This window comes from Hylobates moloch, unplaced genomic scaffold (assembly GCF_009828535.3).
Source record: "Hylobates moloch isolate HMO894 unplaced genomic scaffold, HMol_V3 SCAFFOLD_18, whole genome shotgun sequence".
In the NCBI taxonomy this organism is placed as follows: domain Eukaryota; kingdom Metazoa; phylum Chordata; class Mammalia; order Primates; family Hylobatidae; genus Hylobates; species Hylobates moloch.
In genome coordinates this window covers 57,814,317-57,836,717 of record NW_026652293.1, presented here as the reverse complement: position 1 = coordinate 57,836,717, position 22,401 = coordinate 57,814,317, and the positions used below count along the sequence as shown (strand labels likewise).

Below are 22,401 nucleotides of genomic sequence, written 5' to 3'. Positions count from 1 at the left end.
CTACAAAAAGTACAAAAGTTAGCCAGGTGTAGTGGCGTGGGGCTGTAGCTCCAGCAACTCCAGGGGGTTAAGGCAGGAAGATCGCTTGAGCCCAGGAAGTTGAGGCTGCAGTGAGCTGTGTACGTACCTCTGCACTCCGGCTGGGTGACCAAGCGAGACCCGGTCAAAAAAAAAAAATAGGGGTTCCATGACTCTAACAACCCCTCCCCACCCAGGGTGTGCAGGGGAACTAAACCAAGAACCTCAATCCTGTCCTTGCTTTTTCTGAGCTCAGGCCCAGGGCTTTGCACAAGCTCAAATGTGCATTTTACAAAGGCAATCAGAGCAGCCTGTCTCTCCTCTCTGATACTTCTGGGCCCTCCACATCTCTACCCGCATATTTAAACGGAAGCTAAGAGACACTACGATGTGCTTATGAAACCCCAGCTTCACTCCACCCCCACCCTGGGAAAGACTTCAAATTCAATAATTCTAAGGAGAAAGATAAGCACAAACAGATCTATTTTATTCTGTGTACAGAGTTCTACCAGAAGAAATGCCTCGCCCAAGATACAAGTTGTTATTTCTTTCTTTACTGAGAGGTATTTGCCCCTTTGCCATAGTATAGATGAGAACAGGAAAATACTTGGATATTGCTGAGGGTCACGTTATCTGTTATAATGAGGTTTGGCTCCATGGAATAGAAAAGTTGTTTTCATACTGCAAGGATTTCTTTTCATCACTTTGTTAAAGACCCGGAGTAAACAGTCAGGAACTGTTTTGGCAGCTCTGTGAAGTCATCAGGGTTTTGGCCTTCTGTTTCCTCCAGCATGTGACATCCATCCTCAAGGTCACATGATGTCTGCTGAAGACTTGATCTAAGCAGTAGAAGGAAGGAAGAGGGGAAGGCAAAGAGAAGGGCCTTGGCTGTCCTAGAAGATAAAAGCCAGGCTACCAGAGAGGAAGACAGGTGTTTGGCCATTTGGAGTCAAACAGATAATAGACACTGGAACCAATCCTGGGATGGCATTTAGGCACCTTGGAGGGTGTGCCCTAAGAGAGTTGATCACTGGAGCTGAACAGGGCCGCTGGGTACAAGGACCACATAACAGTATGGTGCTAAAATGTTCCCCTTTTCTTGAAAAGCTGCTGCAAAAAGCTTCCCTCTTAAGTTCCGGCCCTGTCTTTCCGGGACTGTATTAGAAGTGCAAGCAGGGCCTCTCCTGACTGTGGACCAAACAGCACTGGGAGACCCCACTGACACTTCCCTTGAATACCTCGCATCTTCTTCTGAGCACTCAGCTACCCAGTGTGTCTGATACCCATGGTGAGTTGTGTACGTGGGTGGATCCAAGCAAGACAAAAGTTTGCTGTTCCTGAACACACACTTGAAAAGTGGTAAGGTCTCAACAAATTCATAAAAGTGAGTTCAGTATGTTATTAGGGGGAGTAGTAGGAAAGTGGTGGGAGGTCTGTTCAACAGTGGAAGGTTGGAATCAGACAGTAACAGCCACAGAGAAGGTAGTCAAAGGGTGGCTGCTGTCATCAAACCAGGCTCTCCTGCCTACCAACCGCAGGCCACAATCCCAGCCCTTCTCTCTGACGTCAGGAGCTGGGGAGCATCTGCCTTGCCAAGCCTTGTGCGATCGGCTCCTGGCAGCCTCACACCTGGCAGGCTGAGGGACTGGGAGTGAGCCAGAGCCCCTCTGCTAAGCATAACTTCGGGAAGTGGGCAGCCTGCCCCTGAAGAATCAATACTGACAGAGCACTGCTGCCTTCACTGCTGACCATACAGGGACTACAGGACCTTTCTCGGCTTTGGCACCCTAGCCACACGATGCTCCAGAACCAGTTTCTACTCAGCTCTGGGCTCTCCCGCCACTGTCAGTGAATGAGATCAGAGTGAATCCAGCCGTACGTCACTCCTTAATACATTCAAAAGCACAGAGGAGGTCCCTGGATGCAAAACCAGGAGAGGGTAGGAGCCCTGGAAGGGAATATCCTGCCCAAGTGCAGTACTTCACTATAATTATTACAGGAATACACTATTTCTGTTTAAGATCATTTCAGAAGGCACTAACTGGCATAAAGTAAAATAAGTCTGCTTCCTCCCCACACCTAGCTGCACTCCCTAGGGACCAGCATGTATAGCTTCTGGTATACCTTTCAGAAATTTTCTATCCTAGTGTATTCTGTTGAATGCATGTGCAAGAATTTTACTTATAGATCATTCAACTAACAATAACCACTAATTTATAAAATGCATATTATTGACACTGACATTGGAGGTGGAAAAACAACTAAAAATGATAAAAGTGAACGTTTAATTCTTCCAGAGTGCAGTTTTTGAAATGACCACCAGGTGTCAGAGTTAGCAACAGTAATCCCCAAATTATGACTGGAAAGTTACAAGAACAGAAAAGTGCCTGGCTGGAAATGAGACCGCGAGATTCCTCCCTTAACAGGATTCCTTGGCCCTTTGGCCCAATATTTCGTCTACTTATGGTTGCAGGGAGGGAGGAAGGGAAGCTACAGACAAAAAAAAAAAAAAAATCCCCAGACCACAGATTCACATTCAGTTGGGTACCCTTTGATCTTCAGAGAAGCTCTGTGAAAGCACTGTTAAATTTTACATGGGAAATGTAAAGGCTAGGCAGAGTCAGTCCTCCTACAGCTGCAAGGCTACTTTTGGAAGCCAGAGCTATCTCCTTTCTTCAGTAGGGGCAGAGAACAGAAGAGGACATGGACGGACACACACACACACACACACACACGAGAGGAGGGCTCAGCTACGGCCATCCTTGTTTTAAAAGGGAAAATCCAATTCTGTTTGTAGGAGCACCTCCTAGTTTACCACCACCATCTCTTACTCACTTCCCATTGACTCCTCACATGCACTTCCTCTACCAGGCCTGACCTGCCTGCTGTCCTGAGCTGCTGACCTAGAAACATTCGACCTCCATGCTTGAGAGCAGGGCGTGGACCGTCTCCCCTCACCACATCCAGGCTGTCGTCCAGGGGTGGTTACGCCACCCTTCCTCCAGGACAGAGGCCTGAGCGGGGTGGCCTTGCTGCTCCCACTCCCTGGCACCACATGCCCAGCTCTTGCAGAGCCAACATACCATGGAGGGCTCCAGGCAACTCCCACACAAGGCTCTTCCTGTATCTTCTTGGATCACTGATATCTGCACTGGCAGACCAGGAGAGTGAAGCAGTTACGACAAGGCCTTGTGCAAGGAGGGAACGAGAATGGCACAAGTGGCTGCAGAGTGAGCTAATGTCTTCCCTGGGAGGGCACAGCTGAAGAGTGTCAAAAAGACAGGGGAATCTTTGGCCGGGCACAGTGGCTCATGCCTGTAATCCCAGCACTTTCTGAGGCCGAGGTGGGAGGATCTCATGAGGCCAGGGGTTTGAGACCAGCCTGAGCAACATGGTGCAATCCTATCTCTACAAAAAATACAAAAATTAGCTGGGCGTGGTGGCATGCACTTATAGTCCCAACTGCTTGGGAAGCTGAGGTGGGAGGATGGCTTGAGCCCGGGAAGTCCAGGCTACTGTGAGCCGTGACTGCACCACCGCACTCCAGCCCAGGCAACAAAGTGAGACCCTGTCTCCAAAAAACACTTAAAGAAAGAAAAGAAAGGGGAATCTTTACATGTCCCATTGGCACTTGTCTAGGCTGCTCCCTGGACCACAACTCATGTCTGAGCTATGGGGCTAGGGAAGAGATCAGACAGGATTCAGACCCCCTACACACTGGAGCTTTTTGTGGATGGAACGTTGCTATGCAGAACGATGCATAGCTTGTAAAAAGAAGCAGGAGGTGGTGTGAGGAGAGGGGAGCGGGGAAGAAAAGAGTTCCCTCTTCATGGACCATGTTATACATGTTTCAATCCTACTTGAGATGTGACTTCCACGATTTCTGACAGATTAAGGTGACCTTTTTATGTGAGTTGAGTAACCACATCTGCTAAACTGGCACATCCCATATTGACCACATGAAGCAACAGTAATTACTTTAGTCACTATACACTTTAAATGCTATATATAGAGAATTTAAAATGATACACCTGTGGTGCCACACATATAATGTCAGCTATTATTAAAACACTGGTAGTATTCATATTCAATATGACAATACACTATGTTTGATGTTTCAAACATAAGGTTCAAGCCAAATGCTTCATATAAAAATATAAAATGGTAAAACAATGTTTATATCTGGACCTCCATTCATTTACCATGACTGATATAGTAACTGTTGCTTTAATGTGGCTGACACAGCTATGGCAACTGAGATTTTCCTCCATTATCTTATAACATATAAGGGGTACAGAACAGAAAGAATCTCTCATAATGCTATTCCTATTATATCCCCTTCCTGAGTAGGGTCAGACTAAGCCATGGGCAGGGACCACCCAGCATCACCCTCATCTACACTGGATGTGTCTACCTCAAGGAAGGGTTAATAATGGACATCCCCTCTGGGCACTGAACTTACTGTTTGGTGACATTTGGATAATCCTGGGTCTACCAGATTCCTGGTAAGTCAAAGAACATTCCAAACCTCTCCAAAGTCTTCCTATCAGTCACAAGTTCTACTTCATTAGGCCATTCGGATGATAAGGGTTTCACAAGGCCAAGACAGACTTCACTGATCAATGTGTATCTTACGGATGGGGTGGTGAGGGGAGGAGGAGGGTGGATTCAGGCCCCCACCTCACTCATTCAAATACAGATGGTCCCTGACCTATGATGGTTCAGCTTACAATTTTTCAACTTTATGATGGTGTGAAAGCAATACACATTCAGTAGAAACCATACTTTGAGTACCCGTACAACCATTCTGTTTTTTACTTTCTGTACAGTATTCAATTACATAATATTCGACATTATTATATAATAGGCTTTGTGTTAGATGGTTTTGCCCAACTGTAGGCTACTGTAGTGTTCTGAGTACGTTTAAGGTAGGCTAGGCTAAGCTATGAAGTTCTGCAGGTTAGGTGTATTAGATGCATTTTCGACTTACAATATTTTCTACTTACAATGGGTTTATTGAGATACAACCCCACTGAAAGTCAAGGAGCATCTCTGTACCTGCTTGCCACCATCCCCTCCAGGTTATTCATGCTTTAAGTAGGTGAGTCAGAGGAGGTGGGTGGTTATATTTGGTTTTGCCATGTGTACGGTATCCTAATGACAGTGACTCCTCCCTCTACTTAATCCTTCCACAAGCGACTCCACCTCCAAGCCCTGCACTCAGCCAGGTAAAATGCCTGACTGAAAATCTCCGGTCTCTTCACCAGTACCAGAGGCCGATTCTCTTCTAGAAAGCAAGGAAGGAAATAATTGATGTGAACACAGAAGCAGAAGACTTTCTGAGCCAGTCACAAGCTTGGGTGCAGAGTGAGGCCAAGCTCAGACAGGTCACTGACCATAATTATCCCTCCCATAAGGGCAGCCTTCCTCACCTGCAGCCACGCAGCTTCTGAGGCAGTGACAAATAGCTGTGCCTGTCGAAACTCCAGAGGAAACATTCCTCACCAGGTCTCTCAGTCCAAGCTTCAGTGACGGGACCAGAAATGTAAACAGACTACACCGATAGAAACAAGAGAGAACTGGTTCTCCTGCTCTCTGGATGGTTTATGACATTTCAATTATGTTCAACACAATATAGCTGAATTATTTTTAACCTTACCGAGCCGCCTAGCTTTGCAAAAGAAATATTAGTTGATAAAGTGGAAGGACAGCCAGAAGCAGAGATATGAAAAAAAAAAAAACTCACTAGTAGAAATGAGCCTATAAATGATACTACTCACAATATTGGGTAGATAAAGCATAGCACCTTTTACCCAAGGAACCATGAGTGAGGGACATTTTGGGTGTTGCTTATTTGTAATTTACTTCTTAGAATAATATAGTGTGTTTTCTTCAAGCAGTTTTGCTGTTATTTCAGCAAACGAAAGAGAGGAAACCTCAGTTCTAATTTCCCCAGTAGCTGTGCTGCCATGATTGCCATCCTACTAGAACAGTTCAAGATAATTCTGCCTAAAGTTAAGACAGAGATTCTTAATGCGCAATCTTTTGGACAATATGACTCAGTGTCTAAACAAACTGATCTCGGGTTTTAATAGTTCTGTTGAGGGGAGGGAGGATAAAGAAGGGTCCCATTTCTTCTCTTTATTTCACTTTTCTTCTCCCCTCAATGCTACGAAAATCTTTCAAAACTTGTCAAAGGTAGCAGGGCACCTGTAGTCCCAGCCATGAAGGAGGCTGAGGCAGAAGGATGGCTTCAGCCCACAATTTTGAGGCTGTAGTACACTTTGATCATGCCTATGAATAGCCTGCACTCTGCACTCCAATCTGGGCAATATAACAAGAACCTATCTCTAAAAATTAAAAAAAAAAATTTTAAAACCTTGTCAAAGGTATACAACAACCTCACAGTGAAATATCCCAAGTTCTTCTGATTATGGTGTTAGAACTTAGCATAAGAGTTGCAACCTCCAGTGACTACAGGTGCCAAATAGATCACTTGAGGTCACGAGTTTGAGACCAGCCTGGCCAACACGGTGAAACCCTGTCCCTACCAAAAATACAAAAGTTAGCCGGGTGTGGTGGTGCGCGCCTATAATCCCAGCTACTTGGGAGGCTGAGGCAAGAGAATTGCTTGAACCCAGGAGGTGGAGGTTGCAGTGAACCGAGAGCGCGCCACCGCACACCAGCCTAGGCAACAGAGTGAGACTCCAGCTTAAAAAAAAAAAAAAGAAGAAGACATTGGTAAAGCAAATAGTTCACTTATGTCTTAATTCTACTATTAGAAAAATAATAGTGCAACATGGAGGAATTTCAAAAGTAAAAATAAATACAACAGTACCACAAGTGGCAGCTGACAGTCAACCTCAATATCTGGGAGGCAATAGGGAAGCGTGGCGACTCTGGTAATTTGAAAAGCACATAACCTGTATGGAAGCAGAAGCCACTGTGAACGCCAACCATCTGTTTTTCAAAAGTGTGGATCCAAGTCTTTGAAGGGAAACCAGAAGTCCACATTCCCACGTGTAATCTGTCAATTTTTAAATACGGACTATTAGCTTAAAAGAAAAAGTCATCGGGTCACCACTTTGCTACCCTTTACTAACTAGAAGCAATCTGACTGGGGATAGAACTGTTCTGGAAGTCAGGGAGCCAAGACTGTTAAACCCAGCTGACACCAACCTACTTTCTTCCCCTGGGCCAAAGACCTAATCATTCTGGGCCTCAATTGCCTTGTCTGAAAAGTTTAGTGGTCCAAAATTCCTTTCAATCCTAAAGTATGGCATATGGGTGAGTAAGTTTTCTAGATAGTCAATATTGACAAGAATAACCAGGAACATAATTAAATGAAAAACAAAACTAGATCATTGTGCCATAGCAGGCTCTATTACATTGTCTAGACACAGCCTTGGTGTGACCAAGCTATTCGGTTAACAAACCACAAGAATGGGAACACTTTTATCAGAACAGAACTAGTTTCCAGTATCTACCCACCCACTGGGGAGAGAAAAAAAGTATGGATCTCTAGTATATCATGACTCTGGCAGGAGCACCCCTCTATGAAACAGAACTCTTGGGTCTTTTGAACCCAAACCCAGCGTTTCAAGGGAATAATTCTGAGTCAGAACAAAGCTGACCAAGAGGCTGCCCCGAGCCACAGCTCTTGCTTGGCAAGTTCATGCTCAGCCTACCTGCGATGAGCTTTGTAGTTGCCACATCATGGTCTCCTGCAGGAGCCAACTGCACTAGGAACAGCTCTTGTTACATAACCCTCGGCCATGCCCCATGACTGTGCACGAGGACATGGCTTTGCCCTGCACAAAGGCACACAGGATTTTGGACATGGCATCTTGTTTTTCAGGGAGCACAGAAAGGAAATAGAAAGTAGGAGGCTGGAAAATAATAAGGAATAGATAAATTAAGGGCCTTTCCCACTGTAAAGGTTAAAAGCATATTTCAGAACAAATAAAAGTGTTCACATTCTTGTGGTTATATTAACTGTGTGCCTTGGGCAAAGTGAAGGCCCAAAGAATAATGGAAACCCACATGAACTATAACTGGTGGCTCTTCACACAGGCCATCTTGACACAGATCGCATGGCTCCAAGTGAGATGTGGAGGGGGTGTCTGCTCCCTACATTCCTAAGTACTTTTGTGCATCAGTTGTGAACAACAGGACCTTTTTTATTTTGCTATTAGCAGCTGCCAATAAATATCTAGTACGTCTTAAAGAATAATTTACCTTTGGCTCCACAACCAGCTATGATCTCTCTTCAGTTCTATCTCCCTTAGAGGCATTTTCTTCATTGCGTCCTTTTAATGCCCTGGCTTTAGCTAACCAGGGTGTTTATTCTAAAAGTCAGTTCGTTCTTACCCTAAGTCCTTTGTATTATCTGTTCCCTCTGCCTGGAATGCTCTTTACCCTGATCTTCACGAGAGTAGTTCATTCAGATCTCAGCCTCAAGGGTACCCCTGAGAGAGGCCCTCCCTGGCCATTCAGTAGACGGGGTCTTCCCACGCACTGTGTCATGTGATCCTACTTTAAATCTCTGCCTAGCATATCACATCGTCACGCCACCTGATACATTTCCTGTTTCTTTTTGATGCATTTCCTGTTTATTTATTTCTTTTTGTTGGTCTTCCCTAGAAGACACAATATAAGACTAGAATATAAGTTTGTGTAAGCTTATAAGAATATGAGCTCCATGGAAATAAAGATTTTGTGTCTTGTTCACTGTATATTTCTAGCACCTAGAAGTGTCTTGCATAGAGCAAGTGCTCAAAAAATATTTGTTGAGGGAGTCTCTGAACCTATTCTGGCTCAGGGGGCTTCCCAATAATATATACGTGTGTGTGTGTGTGTGTGTGTGTGTGTATAATGTGTGTATGTGTGTATATACGTGTGTGTGTGTGTGTGTGTGTGTGTGTTGAAAGAACGGATGGTTTGGATGAATGGAAGAATCCATTCAGCAAATATCCACAACTGAAAGCAGGCCACAGGTTCCAGGAGCCCCAAGAGGTCTGGTGTGACTGGAGCTACAGGCAAGGGACTTGAGGGAGACTGGGCCTCCAAAGAGAGGCATGGGCCAGTTCTTAAGAAGCCATGCAGACCAGTACCTGGACATTAGATTTTATCATGTAAGCAGTGAGGGCCACTGAAATCATTTTACATAGTTTTAAGTAGGGAAGTGACATAAAGGTTTCATGCTTTATAAAGATAATTTTGTAGCCGGGGGTGGTGGTGCGTGCTTGTAGTCCCAGCTCAGGAGGCTGAGGTGGGAGGATCACTTGAGCCTAGGAATTCAAGCCAGCAGTGAGCTATGATCGCCCCACTGCACTCCAGACTGGGTGACACGGCAAGACCCCCTCTCTTGGAAAAAAATAATAATAATAATTTTGGTAGCAGTGACGGCAACAAATTAGAGAAAGGAACAAAACATTTAGAAGGCTACTGTCTAATCCAGGTGGAATAAAAGGATGTAAACCCAAACTATTAGTGGCAATGGAGATGGAAGAGAGGAGACAGATTAAAAGCTATGAAAAGGGTAGGATCAATAGAGCTTAGTGACACAGGAGATTCGGGAGATGAAAGAATGGATGGGGTTAAAGAGAATCCCAGTTTCTGGCCGGGCGCGGTGGCTCACACCTGTAATCCCAGCACTTTGGGAGGCCGAGGCAGGCGGATCACGTGGTCAAGAGATCGAGACCATCCTGGCCAATATGGTGAAACTCCGTCTCTACTAAAAATACAAAAAATAAGCTGGTTGTGGTGGCAGGCGCCTGTAATCCCAGCTACTCGGGAGGCTGAGGCAGGAGAATCGCTTGAACCTGAGAGGTGGAGGTTGCAGTGAGCCAAGATCATGCCATTGCACTCCAGCCTGGGCAAAAAGAGCGAAACTCCATCTCGAAAAAAAAAAAAAAAAAAGAATCCCAGCTTCTGATTCCTGTCAGTGGGAGAAATTGTGACGTTCTTCATGGAAATGAATAGCTCTCAGGCAGGCACGAGGCCTCTGGAGCTCTAAATTCACTCTGCCTGTGAGGTGACTGAATCTGAGTCTGCTTGCTTGCATGAGCTCATGGATACTTGCCCAAGTGGCTATCTATGGTCCTAGCATAAATATGAGTTTATCTGCTGAATAAGTAAATGCATACAGAAGTCCCTCTGGTGTGTGTACATCAAATGTGCAGTGCTGGTGATTTATCTGTTCAAAACGATACACGTGGGATTGCACTGCACGGCCATTTTGGGAGGCACACACTGATCCATCACCATGGACGCATGACTATTGGTCTAAATATAGATGTGCCTGTCACCTCAGAGAAAGAACAGATCAGAAGTCATGATCCCGCTTACTCCAAGAAAACTTTAAGGTGACAAACTTGAAAACATCAATGGATGTAATGTTTCTTAAGTCTGAATCTGATCTAAAGATCAAATTATAATTACCTCCCCTGTTTCATTTTTCTTGACTTTAATTGCTAATTTAACCCCAGCCTCTTCCAAAGTAGCCCCACTTCCATTCCAAGATAATTCTGACAGTCCTCAAGGGACATCTCACAGGTACTCAAAAGCAAGTACAGTCAGCTATCTATCAAGATGCTCTGTGAGGATCTCCAGTTTATTTCTGATTTTTTTTGTGTGTTTTTTGAAAGACAGGATCTTGCTCTGTCATCCAGGCTGGAGTACAGTGGCACGATCACAGCTCATTGCAGCCTCAACCTCCTGGGCTCAAGCAATCCTCCCACTTCAGCCTCCCAAGCAGCTGGGACTACAGGCATCCGCCACCATGCCTGGCTGAGTTTATCCATTTTCTCCTCCTCCAGCCCCCATCTGCTGCTGCCACTTGAAAGACTATATAATGTTAAGAGCATGGGCTCTAGTGACTGCCAGCTTAGGTTGGAATCCTGGCTTTGCCCTTGACGAGCTGTGTGACCCTGGGCAAATTATTTAGCCCCTCTGTGCCTTAGTTTCCACCCTTGTAAAAATAATAATCATGTTATTATTTTCATTAACTAACCTCTAGCCTACCTTGTGGAGGTGCTTGTGGTGACAAAATGGGTTAATATTTATAAAGTACTTTGAATAGTGCCTAAAGCAGAGCAGGCATTGAATAAATGCCAGCTATTATTTCTACTACCTTCGCTCCTACTGGCCATGGGGACACCTCTGGTGGTCCTGCCATAAGTTGCCAAAGCAATGGGGGTTTATTATAAGGTAAGGGACAATGCCCTCTTTGTAATATGACATCAAAGGCAGGTACAGCTTATGTCCAGTGTTTTCTGAAATTACCACTATGATGGTTAATTTTAGGTGCCAACCTGACTGGATTAAGGAATAGAGAACTGGTGAAGCACTGTTTCTGGGTGTGTCTGCCAGGGTTTCCACAGGAGACTGGTGTGTGAGTCAGTGGACTGAGTGGGGAAGACCCACCCTCAATGTGGGCGGGTACCATCCAACTGGCTGGGGACCCAGATAGAACAAAAAAAGCAGAATAAAGGATTTCCTCTCTCCTGGAGCTGGGACACTCTCCTCCTCCTGCCCTCAGTCATCAGAACTCCAGGCTCTCTGGCCTTGGGACTCCAGGACTTACACCAGCAGCCCCCTAGGTTCTTGGGCCTTTGACTTCAGATTGAGAAGTACACCATCAGCTTCCCTAGTTCTAGGGCTTTCAGACTTGGACTGAGCCACACTACCAGCATCCCAGGGGCTCCCGCTTGCAGATGCACCCTATTGAGGGGCTTCTCAGCCTCCAGAATTCAGTGAGCCAATTCCCTAATAACCCTCCTCCCATATATCTATAGATCTAGATCTATCCTATTGGTTCTGTCTCTCGGGAGAACCCTAACACAATTCCTAAAAGTTCTTTACATTTTTACTTGCAGCCCTCCCTTTTTATGCCATCCTCCAAAGGACTGAGATGAGCTATGAGCCCATGGGCACCCACGCTAGAAGGCAAGTGAGTGACTGACACCATCTACCCTCCCTCCCTCAGGGCTTTGTTACGGGCTCAGCTGGGTCCAGTCTGGCGCCAGCTCCCTTAGGATGAGTTCTGCCCAGGAGACTCTTTCCTTCCTCACCTAGATAGACTTCTTTGAGTCCCCCTCTTCCCAGTGCTTCCAAAGGGGGAATTTAAATCTGATTCTTTAAAAATAATGGAACACCAGCTATATCATTAAATTATTTCTAAGTGGAATTTAGACTTAATTTGAGTCTTTTAACAGTAGACTTTTATTTTTTTTATTTTTTTATTTTTTTATTTTTTTTTTTTTTTGAGACGGAGTCTTGCTCTGTCGCCCAGGCTGGAGTGCAGTGGCGCAGTCTCGGCTCACTGCAAGCTCCGCCTCCCAGGTTCATGCCATTCTCCTGCCTCAGCCTCTCCGAGTAGCTGGGACTACAGGCGCCCGCCACCACGCCCGGCTAATTTTTTGTATTTTTAGTAGAGACAGGGTTTCACTGTGGTCTCGATCTCCTGACCTCGTGATCCGCCCGCCTCGGCCTCCCAAAGTGCTGGGATTACAAGCGTGAGCCACCGCGCCCGGCTTAACAGTAGACTTTTAAATGAAGCTCCTTAACTCAAGACTAAAGAATACTACTGATGTGGGCGTTCATCTTTGATGATGAAGTCCCTGTTCATAGTCTTAACATTAGGAGAGGAACAGAAAAATGAAATTTCAAACATACCATTTACGTTAGCATCAAAAAACATCCGATACCTAGGAAAAAGATGTACAAGACTTCTACACAGAAAACCATGAAACGTTACTAAGAAAAATTAAAGACTTAAAGAACTATATAAGTAGAGAAACATGCCATATTCCTAGACACAAAGATTCAATGTTATAAAGATGTCTGCTCTCCCAAAATTGACCCAAAGATTTAATGCAGTTCCAATCAAAATTTCACAAATTGTTTTGTGGAAATTGATGAGTCTATACTTTATATGAAATGCAAAGGGGCCAAGAATAGCCAAGACTATACTGACAAAAAAAAAAAAAAAGTTGAAATAATTATACTACCAAATGGCAAACTTATTATAAAATTACAGCAGTAAGTAAGTCAGTATGCTATTAGCACAAACTTTTGCCAGTTAAAACATAAAGATATGTGAATACAGCAATTGAGCAGAGAGTTTAGAAACACACCCACTCATGTACAGTGCTCTAATTTATAACAACACCACTGCAAGATAGAGGGGAAAGGATTTTCTTTACCCTGTGGTGTGGGTCAACCGGACATTCACATGGAAAAACAATGAACCGTGGCCCCTACCTCACACCAGTCAGAAAATTAAATTCCAGAATGGTTGTAGACATAAACATGAAAGGCAAAACACTGAAACTTCCAGAGGATATAACACAGAAGAATATCTTTATGCCCTTGAGGACACGAAATGACTTCTAAAGTAAAACACAAAAAGCACAAACCATAAAGAGAACAACTGATGAACTGGATTTCATTAAGAACTTCTGTTCATCAAGACAACATTAAGAGAGCAAAAGCAAACCACACAGAGGGAAAATAAATTTACAGTACATACATCCAACAAAGGACTCACATCCAGAATATACACAGAATTCCACAAATTAATAATAGAAAGGCAACACCATCCTTTTTTTTTTTTTAAAAAAACACAGTCCCACTTGGTCACCGAAGCTGGAATGCAGTGGCATGATCTCAGCTCACTGCAACCTCCACCTCCCAGGTTCAAGCGACTCTCCTGCCTCAGACTCCCAAGTAGCTGGGATTACAGGCATGCGCCACCAGGCCTGGCTAATTTTCGTATTTTTAGTAGAGACAGGGTTTCACCATGTTGGCCAGGCTGATTTCGAACTCCTGACCTCAGGTGACCCACCCACCTTGGCCTCCCAAAGTGCTGAGATTATAGGTGTGAGCCACCACACCCGGCCAAAAGGCAACACAATCTTAAAAGAAGAGGAACAAGCAAAAGATTTGAAAAGGCACTTCACAAAAGAAAACATCCAAATAGCAAAATATGTATATAGACATACATATATGTAGGACTATATATACACTTATGTATTTATATACACACACCATTAGTCATCAGAGAAATGCAAATTAAAACTACAATAAGATACTATTGGGGTCCTGGTGAAGTTCTATTTCATGACCTGGGTGATGGTTTCACAGGTACATTCACTAGAAAAAACTGAGTTGTACAATTAAGGATGTATATTCTCCTTTCTACATATTATACTTTAATAAAGATGTTTACTAAAAAAAAAAAAAAAAAAAAAAAAAAACAGGGCCAGGTGTGGTGGCTTATGCCTGTAATCCCAGCACTTTGGGAGGCCGAGGCAGGCAGATCACGAGGTCAGGAGTTTGAGACCAGCCTGACCAACATGGTGAAACCTCATCTACACTAAAAATACAAAAATTAGCCAGGCGTGGTGACGCACGCCTGTAATCCCATCCATTCAAAAGACTGAGGCAGGAGAATTGCTTGAACCCGGGAGTCAAAGGTTGCAGTGAGCCGAGATGGCGCTACTGCACTCCACCCGGAGTGACAGAGCAAGATTCCGTCTAAAAGAAAAAGAAACCAGCAGGGCGCAGTGGCTCAAGCCTGTAATCTCGGCACTTTGGAAGGCCGAGGAGGGTGGATCACACGGTCCGGAGTTTGAGACCAGCCTGGCCAATATGGTGAAACCCCGCCTCTACTGAAAATACAAAAATTAGCTGGGTGTGGTGGCACGAGCCAGCTGCTCGGGAGGCTGAGGCAGGAGAATCACTTGAACCCAGGAGGCAGAGGTTGCAGTGAGCCACTGCACTCCAGCCTAGGCAACAGAGCGAGACTCAGTCTCAAAAATAAAAAAAATAAAATAAAAAACAAATGCCACATGTGGGCCTTTCTTAGATCCTGCTTCATACAAGCCAGCTGTTAAAAGAAATTGTGAGACAGTTGGAAAATTTTGAGATTAACTGCGTATCTGATGACAATATTAATTTTTTAGGTGTGATGATGGTATTAAGGCAATATTTTCAAAAGAAGATTTTATCTTTTAGAGCTATATACTGAAGTATAAGTAAATATATTATAAATAAATAATATCCTGGATTTACTTCAAAATAATCCGGAGAGAGGACAGATAACACAAGCATAGATGATAGCTATCATAGCTGGATGGTGGGGACATGGGAATTGCTACACCATCTCTTTACCTTCATGTATGTTTAAAATACTGCATAATAAAACTTTTTAAAAATCTAGAACAAATCCAAGGTTTTATACTGTTTGCCTATTTATGACTCTTGTCTTCTGCCCCTACCTGGGCTAATCAAATAAGATTATGTAGTAGCAATGCAGCTTCCATAAACACTGAATCCCTAGGCTATAGGGACCTCAAGAAATCATCTTGGCTATCCCCTCACTATCACGCAGTCTCTGAAACAGAGGACATCCCAAACCACATCTGCACACTGACCAGCACAGGCGACAGTGTCTCTACTCTCAGAGAAGCAGCCTAAAATACATATATATATATATATATATAAATAATTGGGCAGAGCATTCATTTACCTATATTCTTTGGGGTGTATGCCAAGGTAAGGTCTCTAGGTAGCCCGGTTGCTTTGTCTAAAACAGAAGACTCTTAAAAGAAGCTCCTGTATTCTCCCTGAGCTGACCTTTCCTGTCTTGTCCCTAGATATCAAGCTTATGCTATCGAGCCTCATCTCAGTTAGTTATCTGTGGCTTCCTTTGCCAGCTGACCTAGCTGGAGCTGCTAATGGAGTAATCAAGTATGAATTCCCGTATAAATCAAGTCTGGCTCTTATTCCAGGGATCTAGACTACCACAGGCCTACACAGTTTAGAAACCCTCATTAGATAGATGCAAGTAGTTGTAAATATAAACCTGGCTAGGGCCTTCTGACTTAATGTGTCTCCCAGGAAGCCCTCCAGGTTTGGGAGCCTTCTCAGTTCACAGGGAAAGAAAAATCATTTCCTCCTTCTCGCCTTGCTTTGCCATTTCAAGATGAAGTGTCCTAAACTGATAAATCTCCAAGTTAATGCCTAGCTTAGTGTGCTATCCCTACTGGACATAATGTCTGTTTCAACAAGTATTTCTTGGAGAAATGAACTATACCTTTGGTACAAAGCATTCAGGTACCCCCTGTGATAGCTTCTGGAGGAAAGAAAATCTTTTAGTGCCCCTAACGGGCTTACCTACCTACTACTAATTAGGTTAATGAAATGATACAGGCTTCAAAGGTGAGGAGCCGAGGTTTCATATACCCAAAAAGGGAAAAGTTCAAAAATGAATGTATAGGACTTGCTCCATTTTTTCTTTTAACCCCTAAGGAATTTAAACAGTGGCTACTTTTTGGACTAACACAAGCCATCTCCAAAAATTCATGTAATGAAGGGGTTGAGAACACGGCTCTGGAGCCACACACCAGCCATATGACCTCAAGTTTTCTGTGCTTCAGTTTCTCACCTGTAAAATGTGGCTAATGAAAAGACAGCCTTCATAAGGTTGACGGGAAGATTAAAAGAGTACAATATATGTAAAGCACTTACAACCTTGTCTTCCTAGTGTTAGCGCTATTACTTCATAATCACAGAAGCCCTGCTAAGGACATGCACCATCACAGGGAAAAAAAGGCTAAGAATGGAACAACTGGGCACTAGGAAACAAAATGAAAAGAACAGTGTTGTTGACACTCTGGCTAAATCTTAAAAACACATCTACTTCTATGCCACAGTATTTGTCAATAATCTGGGGACAGAGAAAAAGACTTTCTGAAATAAGGGGTCAGAGGTGTAGCAGAAAATGTACTTCCTTATTTTTCAGGAACTTATAGAGAAAGGCTACTGTTATGTGTGATGATACAAACCCCAGTAAGAGAGGCCAGGCTCTTGCCTATAATCCCAGCACTTTGGGAAGCTGAGGCGGGATAATTATTTGAGCCCAGGAGTTCAAGACCAGCCTGGGCAACATGGGGAGACTCTGACTCTACAAAAAGTTAGCCAGGTGTGGTAGTGCATGCCTGTGGTCCCAGCTACTTGGGAGGCTGAGGTGGGAGGATTGCTTGAGCCCACCTCAAGGTGGGTGCAGTGAGCCATGATCGTGCCACTGCACTCCTGCCTGAGCAACGAAGGAAGACGAATCAACAAATTCGAAGGGAATCAACAAATCTCCCAAACTCTGTTAGTCCTGAGTTGGCCAAGCACCCCTCCACTAGCCACAAGAAGCTAAGAGTTACTGTTTTGCTTTTTGTTGCTGACATTCGTGGTCTTTCACTTAATAAATTTTTTTAAATTTAGGCTATTATAATATTTCATGTTTGCCTATACATTTAGTATTATTTAAAGAGCATAATTTTAAAAAACGATTAACTGAAGAAGCCTCAAGATCTCTTCAACAATTTTTTAAACTTTATGAATAATCTACTACAGTCTTTAAAATTTTTCAGTTTTAAATGCCTAGTTATTGGTCCATTACATCTACAGGGGATGCATACACATATTCAGAAACATTTTCTTATGATAATTAGAATTTGTTGTTAACAGTCATAATTGTGTTTTACCATTGATTATTGTGATTCTCATAATGCCAGAGGGATGAACAACACATTGGAAACTGAGAAGAAGGAAGACTGCCCAAAGGGCCTGTTGTTAGAGTCTATGCAGGGACTCCTGGGGCTATTAATTATTTACCTACTTTTCAAAGTTAATAAATAGGAATGTCTTTTTGCCCTTTATTGCCCAGATGAACTTAACCAAATGAGAGATGGGGTGGGTGTGTGCAGAGATGGCAGTCTGAGAATATAAGAGGTATGGGTAATGAGAAGGAGATTTTAGAAAAACAAATACTTACTGTCAAATACACTTAATAACATTGCCTTATCTGGCATGTTTTTATTATGAACATTTTGATGTTTTTTGAGTATTCTTTTAAAAACATGAGTGCTTTAGAAGCATAACATTAATATAAAAAGAAAGAAAAATTATGTACAATCTCACAACCCAAATAACCCCTTGGCACTTTTTAGAAATACTTAATACTGTATACAGCTATAAAATTCAAACACTAAGGAGTAGTATTAAATGGAAAAATAAGAACTTCTCCCCTCACTACCCCAGTCCATCCATCAAAGAGAAACCCTGTTTATGCTTTTCTTTCCTACCAGAGAAAACAATATGTGCATATACACATAAATTTATTTACCAAAATGCATCATATTATGCACACTTTTCTAACATGCATTATTCACTTAATAACATATCTTGGTACTATAGCCATATCAGCACATGGTGATTACCACTTTCTTTTTGCTCTTAATGCTTCAGGCCAGAAGTGGTTGCTCATGTCTGTAATCCCAGAACTTTGGGAGGCAAAGGCAGGAGGACTGCTTGAGCCCAGGAGTTCAAGATCAGCCTTGGCAACATAGGGTGACCCTGACTCTAGACAAAAAATAAAAAATTAGCCAGGTGTGGTGGTGTGCGCCTTAGTTCCAGCTACTCGAAAGGCTGGGGCAGAAAGACCACTTGAACTTTGGAGGTTGAGGCTGCAGTGAGCCATGACTGCACCACTGTACTCCAGCCTGGACAACAGAGCAAGACCCTAACTCAAAATAAAATAATAATAATAATAATGCAGCCAGGCGTGGTGGCTCATGCCTGTAATCCCAGCACTTTGGGAGGCCGAGGCAGGCGGATCATGAGGTCAAGAGATCGAGACCATCCTGGTTAACATGGTGAAACCCCATCTTTACTAAAAACACCAAAATTGGCTGGGCGCAGTGGCTCATACCTGTAATCCCAGCACTTTGGGAGGCCGAGGCGGGCGGATCACGAGGTCAGGGGATCGAGACCATCCTGGTTAACGGGGTGAAACCCCGCCACTCCTGCCTGGCAACAGAGTGAGACTCCATCTCAAAAATAAATAAATAAATAAATAAATAAATAAATAAATAAATAAATAAAATTAAATAATAATGTTTCAGTGACTATCTTTGTACCCATAGCTGAGTGTTAATTTTTTTTTTTTTAAATACGACCCATACTGCAAAGTCAGTGCTGCAAGTACAAACTAAGCAGTCTAATCCCAGCTGCGTGGTAGGAAAAGAACGATCTCATTTCTATGGTTCATTTCAGTTCCTTCAGGAAATTTCCTGCAACATTGTTATTTATACCAAATGGGTCTCAAGAACATGAGAGGGCTACTGAGAAGAGGACTGTTTTCCACTGAGAGGAAGGTGAATATGTCTAACTGTTCACTGCTGGTTGTAAAGGCGCCTGTGGCAAAGCAGTCGTCCTGTCTTTGTGCTTAACTCCACCTGGTGTGCCGCCCCTACCCTTGCTTACAGGACTGTACTGAATGTCCATGGCATGAACGGAATGTTTGCAGAAGGGGAAAATAAGCAAGCGCCGGAGAGGCATGCATAGAACAGCAGGTAAAACTGCCAGATGACTATGTCCTTCACCCACTCATAGAAGGCCAATATGAAGCCATGTTCAGAGTGGTCTGCCCAGAGCTACAGAGGAATACAGCTGAGTGGCAGGGCTGAGTAAGAAAGTGACTACAGAGTCACAGCTCAGAAACAATCATAACCAAAAAACCATCTTATACCTCTGCATTTAGCTGCCTCAAATCCTTTCTAAATGAAGAGAGATTTAAATTTTATTTTAAACTATCTCAACATATTACTTTTCCAAATATTTGTTATATTTGTTATCTCATGACCCACACATTAACTCTAGCAAGCAGGTAGGCCAATGTCATCCCCACTTACACATGACATGCCTGAGGGGCTGCGAAAGTTAAATGACTTGCCTAGAGTCAATCAGCTGACCAACTGTTCTGGCCCAAGAACCGTGCTCTCCTGAATTCTCCCAATCCCACCCAGGCCCAACAAGTCCAGCTAGACAATTTTAGCATCCCAAAGAAAAGCTAGGACTGAAGCTGGAGATATAAATATAAAAATATTCCTTCCCAAAGACACCTGAGATCTGAAAACTACCTCTTCCTAACAAAAATTTAACAAATTAAATATCAGTGTTGCTAAGTACCAAGTTGATATACCACACTTATATCTGGACAGAACAACTACAGTCTCTACTAGTTACAAAGACTTGTGAGAAATGTTGGTTTTATGTTTTATTATAAACATTTATACTATCTCAGCTTTTAAAAATATGGTAGAGTTTAATTTTTACAGTTAAGATGTTGTCTTGGGGTCAGGAGTGGTAGCTCACACCTGTAATCTAACACTTTGGGAGGCCAAGACGGGAGGATTGCTCGAGCTCAAGAGTTTCAGACCAGCCTGGGCAACATAATGAGACCGTGTCTGTATTTTAAAAAAAAAAAAAAAAGGCCAGCCCAGTGGCTCACACCTGTAATCCCAGCATTTTGGGAGGCCGAGGTGGGCAGATCACGAGGTCAGGCGATTGAGACCATCCTGGCTAACAGTAAAACCCCGTCTCTACTAAAAAAAAAAAAAATACAAAAAATTAGCCGGGTATGGTGGTGGTTGCCTGGAGTCCCAGCTACTCAGGAGGCTGAGGCAGAAGAATGGCGTGAACCCAGGAGATGGAGCTTGCGGTGAGCCAAGATCGCGCCACTGCACTCCAGCCTGGGCGACAGAGCGAAACTCCGTCTCAAAAAACAAAAAAAAATAGTTGCCGTAGGCAGTACTAGTGATTTGTTAATTATATATCCAACACCTATTTCTTGAGTTGCCTTCTAGTCTAGTCTGGACTGGCTTATATGAATGTTTTTCAAACTTTTTTGACAATGGCCTACAGAAGAAATATATTTTACTTTGTAAAGCATAGACATGTGTCTGTCATTGAAACAAAAATTTCACAAAATAATAATCACCCCTCTTTTGCGTGATTCACTTGGATATCTTCTATGCTTTTATACTTCGCCACCTTATTTTTTAAAATACAAATTATGGCCCACTAAATGGATTTTATGACTTACAAATGGGTCACAACCCAAAAGCCGAAAAATACTGGCTTATATGAACAATACACAGATCGTGTCCTCAAGGAATTTATACATTAGTTGGGAGTCTCATACAGTTCACAGACCTCTTACAGTTGGAAAGGCCTGGAGGTCAATTAGTTCGACTACCTACTCTATATTTGATTCTACAGCATCCCTGAAAAAAGGTGAGAAATGTGAAAAAGGCTTGTTTGCTATTTCAAGGACAAGAAGTTACCTCTTATTTGGAACCTAACACAGGATGGGTCAGATAGAGACCTGTTTTTAACAGGTCTCTATTTAAAACAATACAGAAAGAAATACAAATGAATCAAGTATCAAAATACACACTTGATTTCTTTTTTCTAAAAGATAACTTGGACCTTTGTTCCTAAACTCATCTTAGTCTTTTTTAGGAGGAGGGTGAAAAGGGGAAGGTAAATCAGGGGGACAGAGGTCGAGAAAGCCTTCTCTCTGATGACCTGAAGAAGGGGTCTTAGCAAGTTACATCACAAGCTGCCTTTGCGATTGAGGAGCCTAATAAATGATACTCACAATGACTGCTAGGAGAGTAGAAGTCAGGAAAGGCTCCCCTGAGGAGGTTTGAAATGAGCTGAGTCTTGAAAGACTGACTGGAATCAGACAGGTGAAGAAAAGATGGGAGAGTGTAGTCAAAGACTCTGAAGGAGAAATGAGCCAGTACATTTGGCGGACAGTAGACAGGTCCCTGAAGAGGGGCAATAAGAGATGAAGCGAAAAAGAAAGACTGAAACCAACCTGTGGTGAGCAAGACAGAATTTGGATTTTATTCTGTAGGTAATGTGGTGTTACTGAAGGTTCCTCAGTGTGTAGAGTGGTAGTTCAGAATTGTTCGTCTGCACATAGACCTGAAACTTGGCTCTAGAAAGACCTAAAGACCCAGAGTTCAGATGACAGATTCTCAAGCTGTGTTTTAGCACAGAGAAAAATGTTCTGTAAGGGACTTTATAAATTCAGAATTCTAACACGAGCAGTGTTGGTTACCTAAAAATTAGAAAAACTGGAATAGAGTTTAGATAGCAATGGAATCCAATTTATTTTTCATCATTTTACTTTTGTTAATGAAGCGTGAGCTTTGTCTGTAGCTGCCACGAAGTGACTGATTTCCTTTATAAAACCTACAGACTTTATTCAGAGGCAAGTCTTCAATGTTGCTATGGGCCTAATAAATTATTATAAACCACTTTGCAAAAATTAAATTTTGCCTAAACAACACTTTTAATAATAAGGTTGCCTAAAGTTAATATACAAACAGGGCTCTCTGAGGGTGTTATCTAGTAATTCAGGCTCTGCTGGATACAGTGACAGAGCTCTATGAACCTCAACTAGAACTCAGGTCGGCCTCAGGTGAATATAAACATTTGTATGTGAGTCACCTTGCAATTACAGCTGCC

At 43.1% G+C, this 22,401-nt stretch overlaps 1 protein-coding gene across 4 annotated transcripts in view; it reads right to left on the bottom strand.

Annotated features, from left to right (window-relative positions):
• LOC131381885 (uncharacterized) overlaps nucleotides 1–22,401 on the bottom strand; it is an 84,685-nt gene that overhangs the window by 60,214 nt on the left and 2,070 nt on the right. Inside the window, exons 1-2 of one of the 4 annotated variants that reach the window (XR_009210914.1) lie at nucleotides 5,451–6,252; nucleotides 485–857 (exon numbers count right to left, since the gene is read on the bottom strand). The exons of 1 other annotated variant lie outside the window; for it this stretch is intronic. Coding sequence is in view for 1 of the 3 variants with exons in the window: in XM_058430938.1 (XP_058286921.1) it covers nucleotides 748–857 (110 nt within the window). In the remaining 2 variants the exon portion in view is untranslated. Of the gene's footprint in view, nucleotides 1–484; nucleotides 858–3,554; nucleotides 5,306–5,450; nucleotides 6,253–22,401 lie in introns of those variants that run through there. 2 more of the 4 variants (XR_009210915.1, XM_058430938.1) reach the window with 2 other exon arrangements.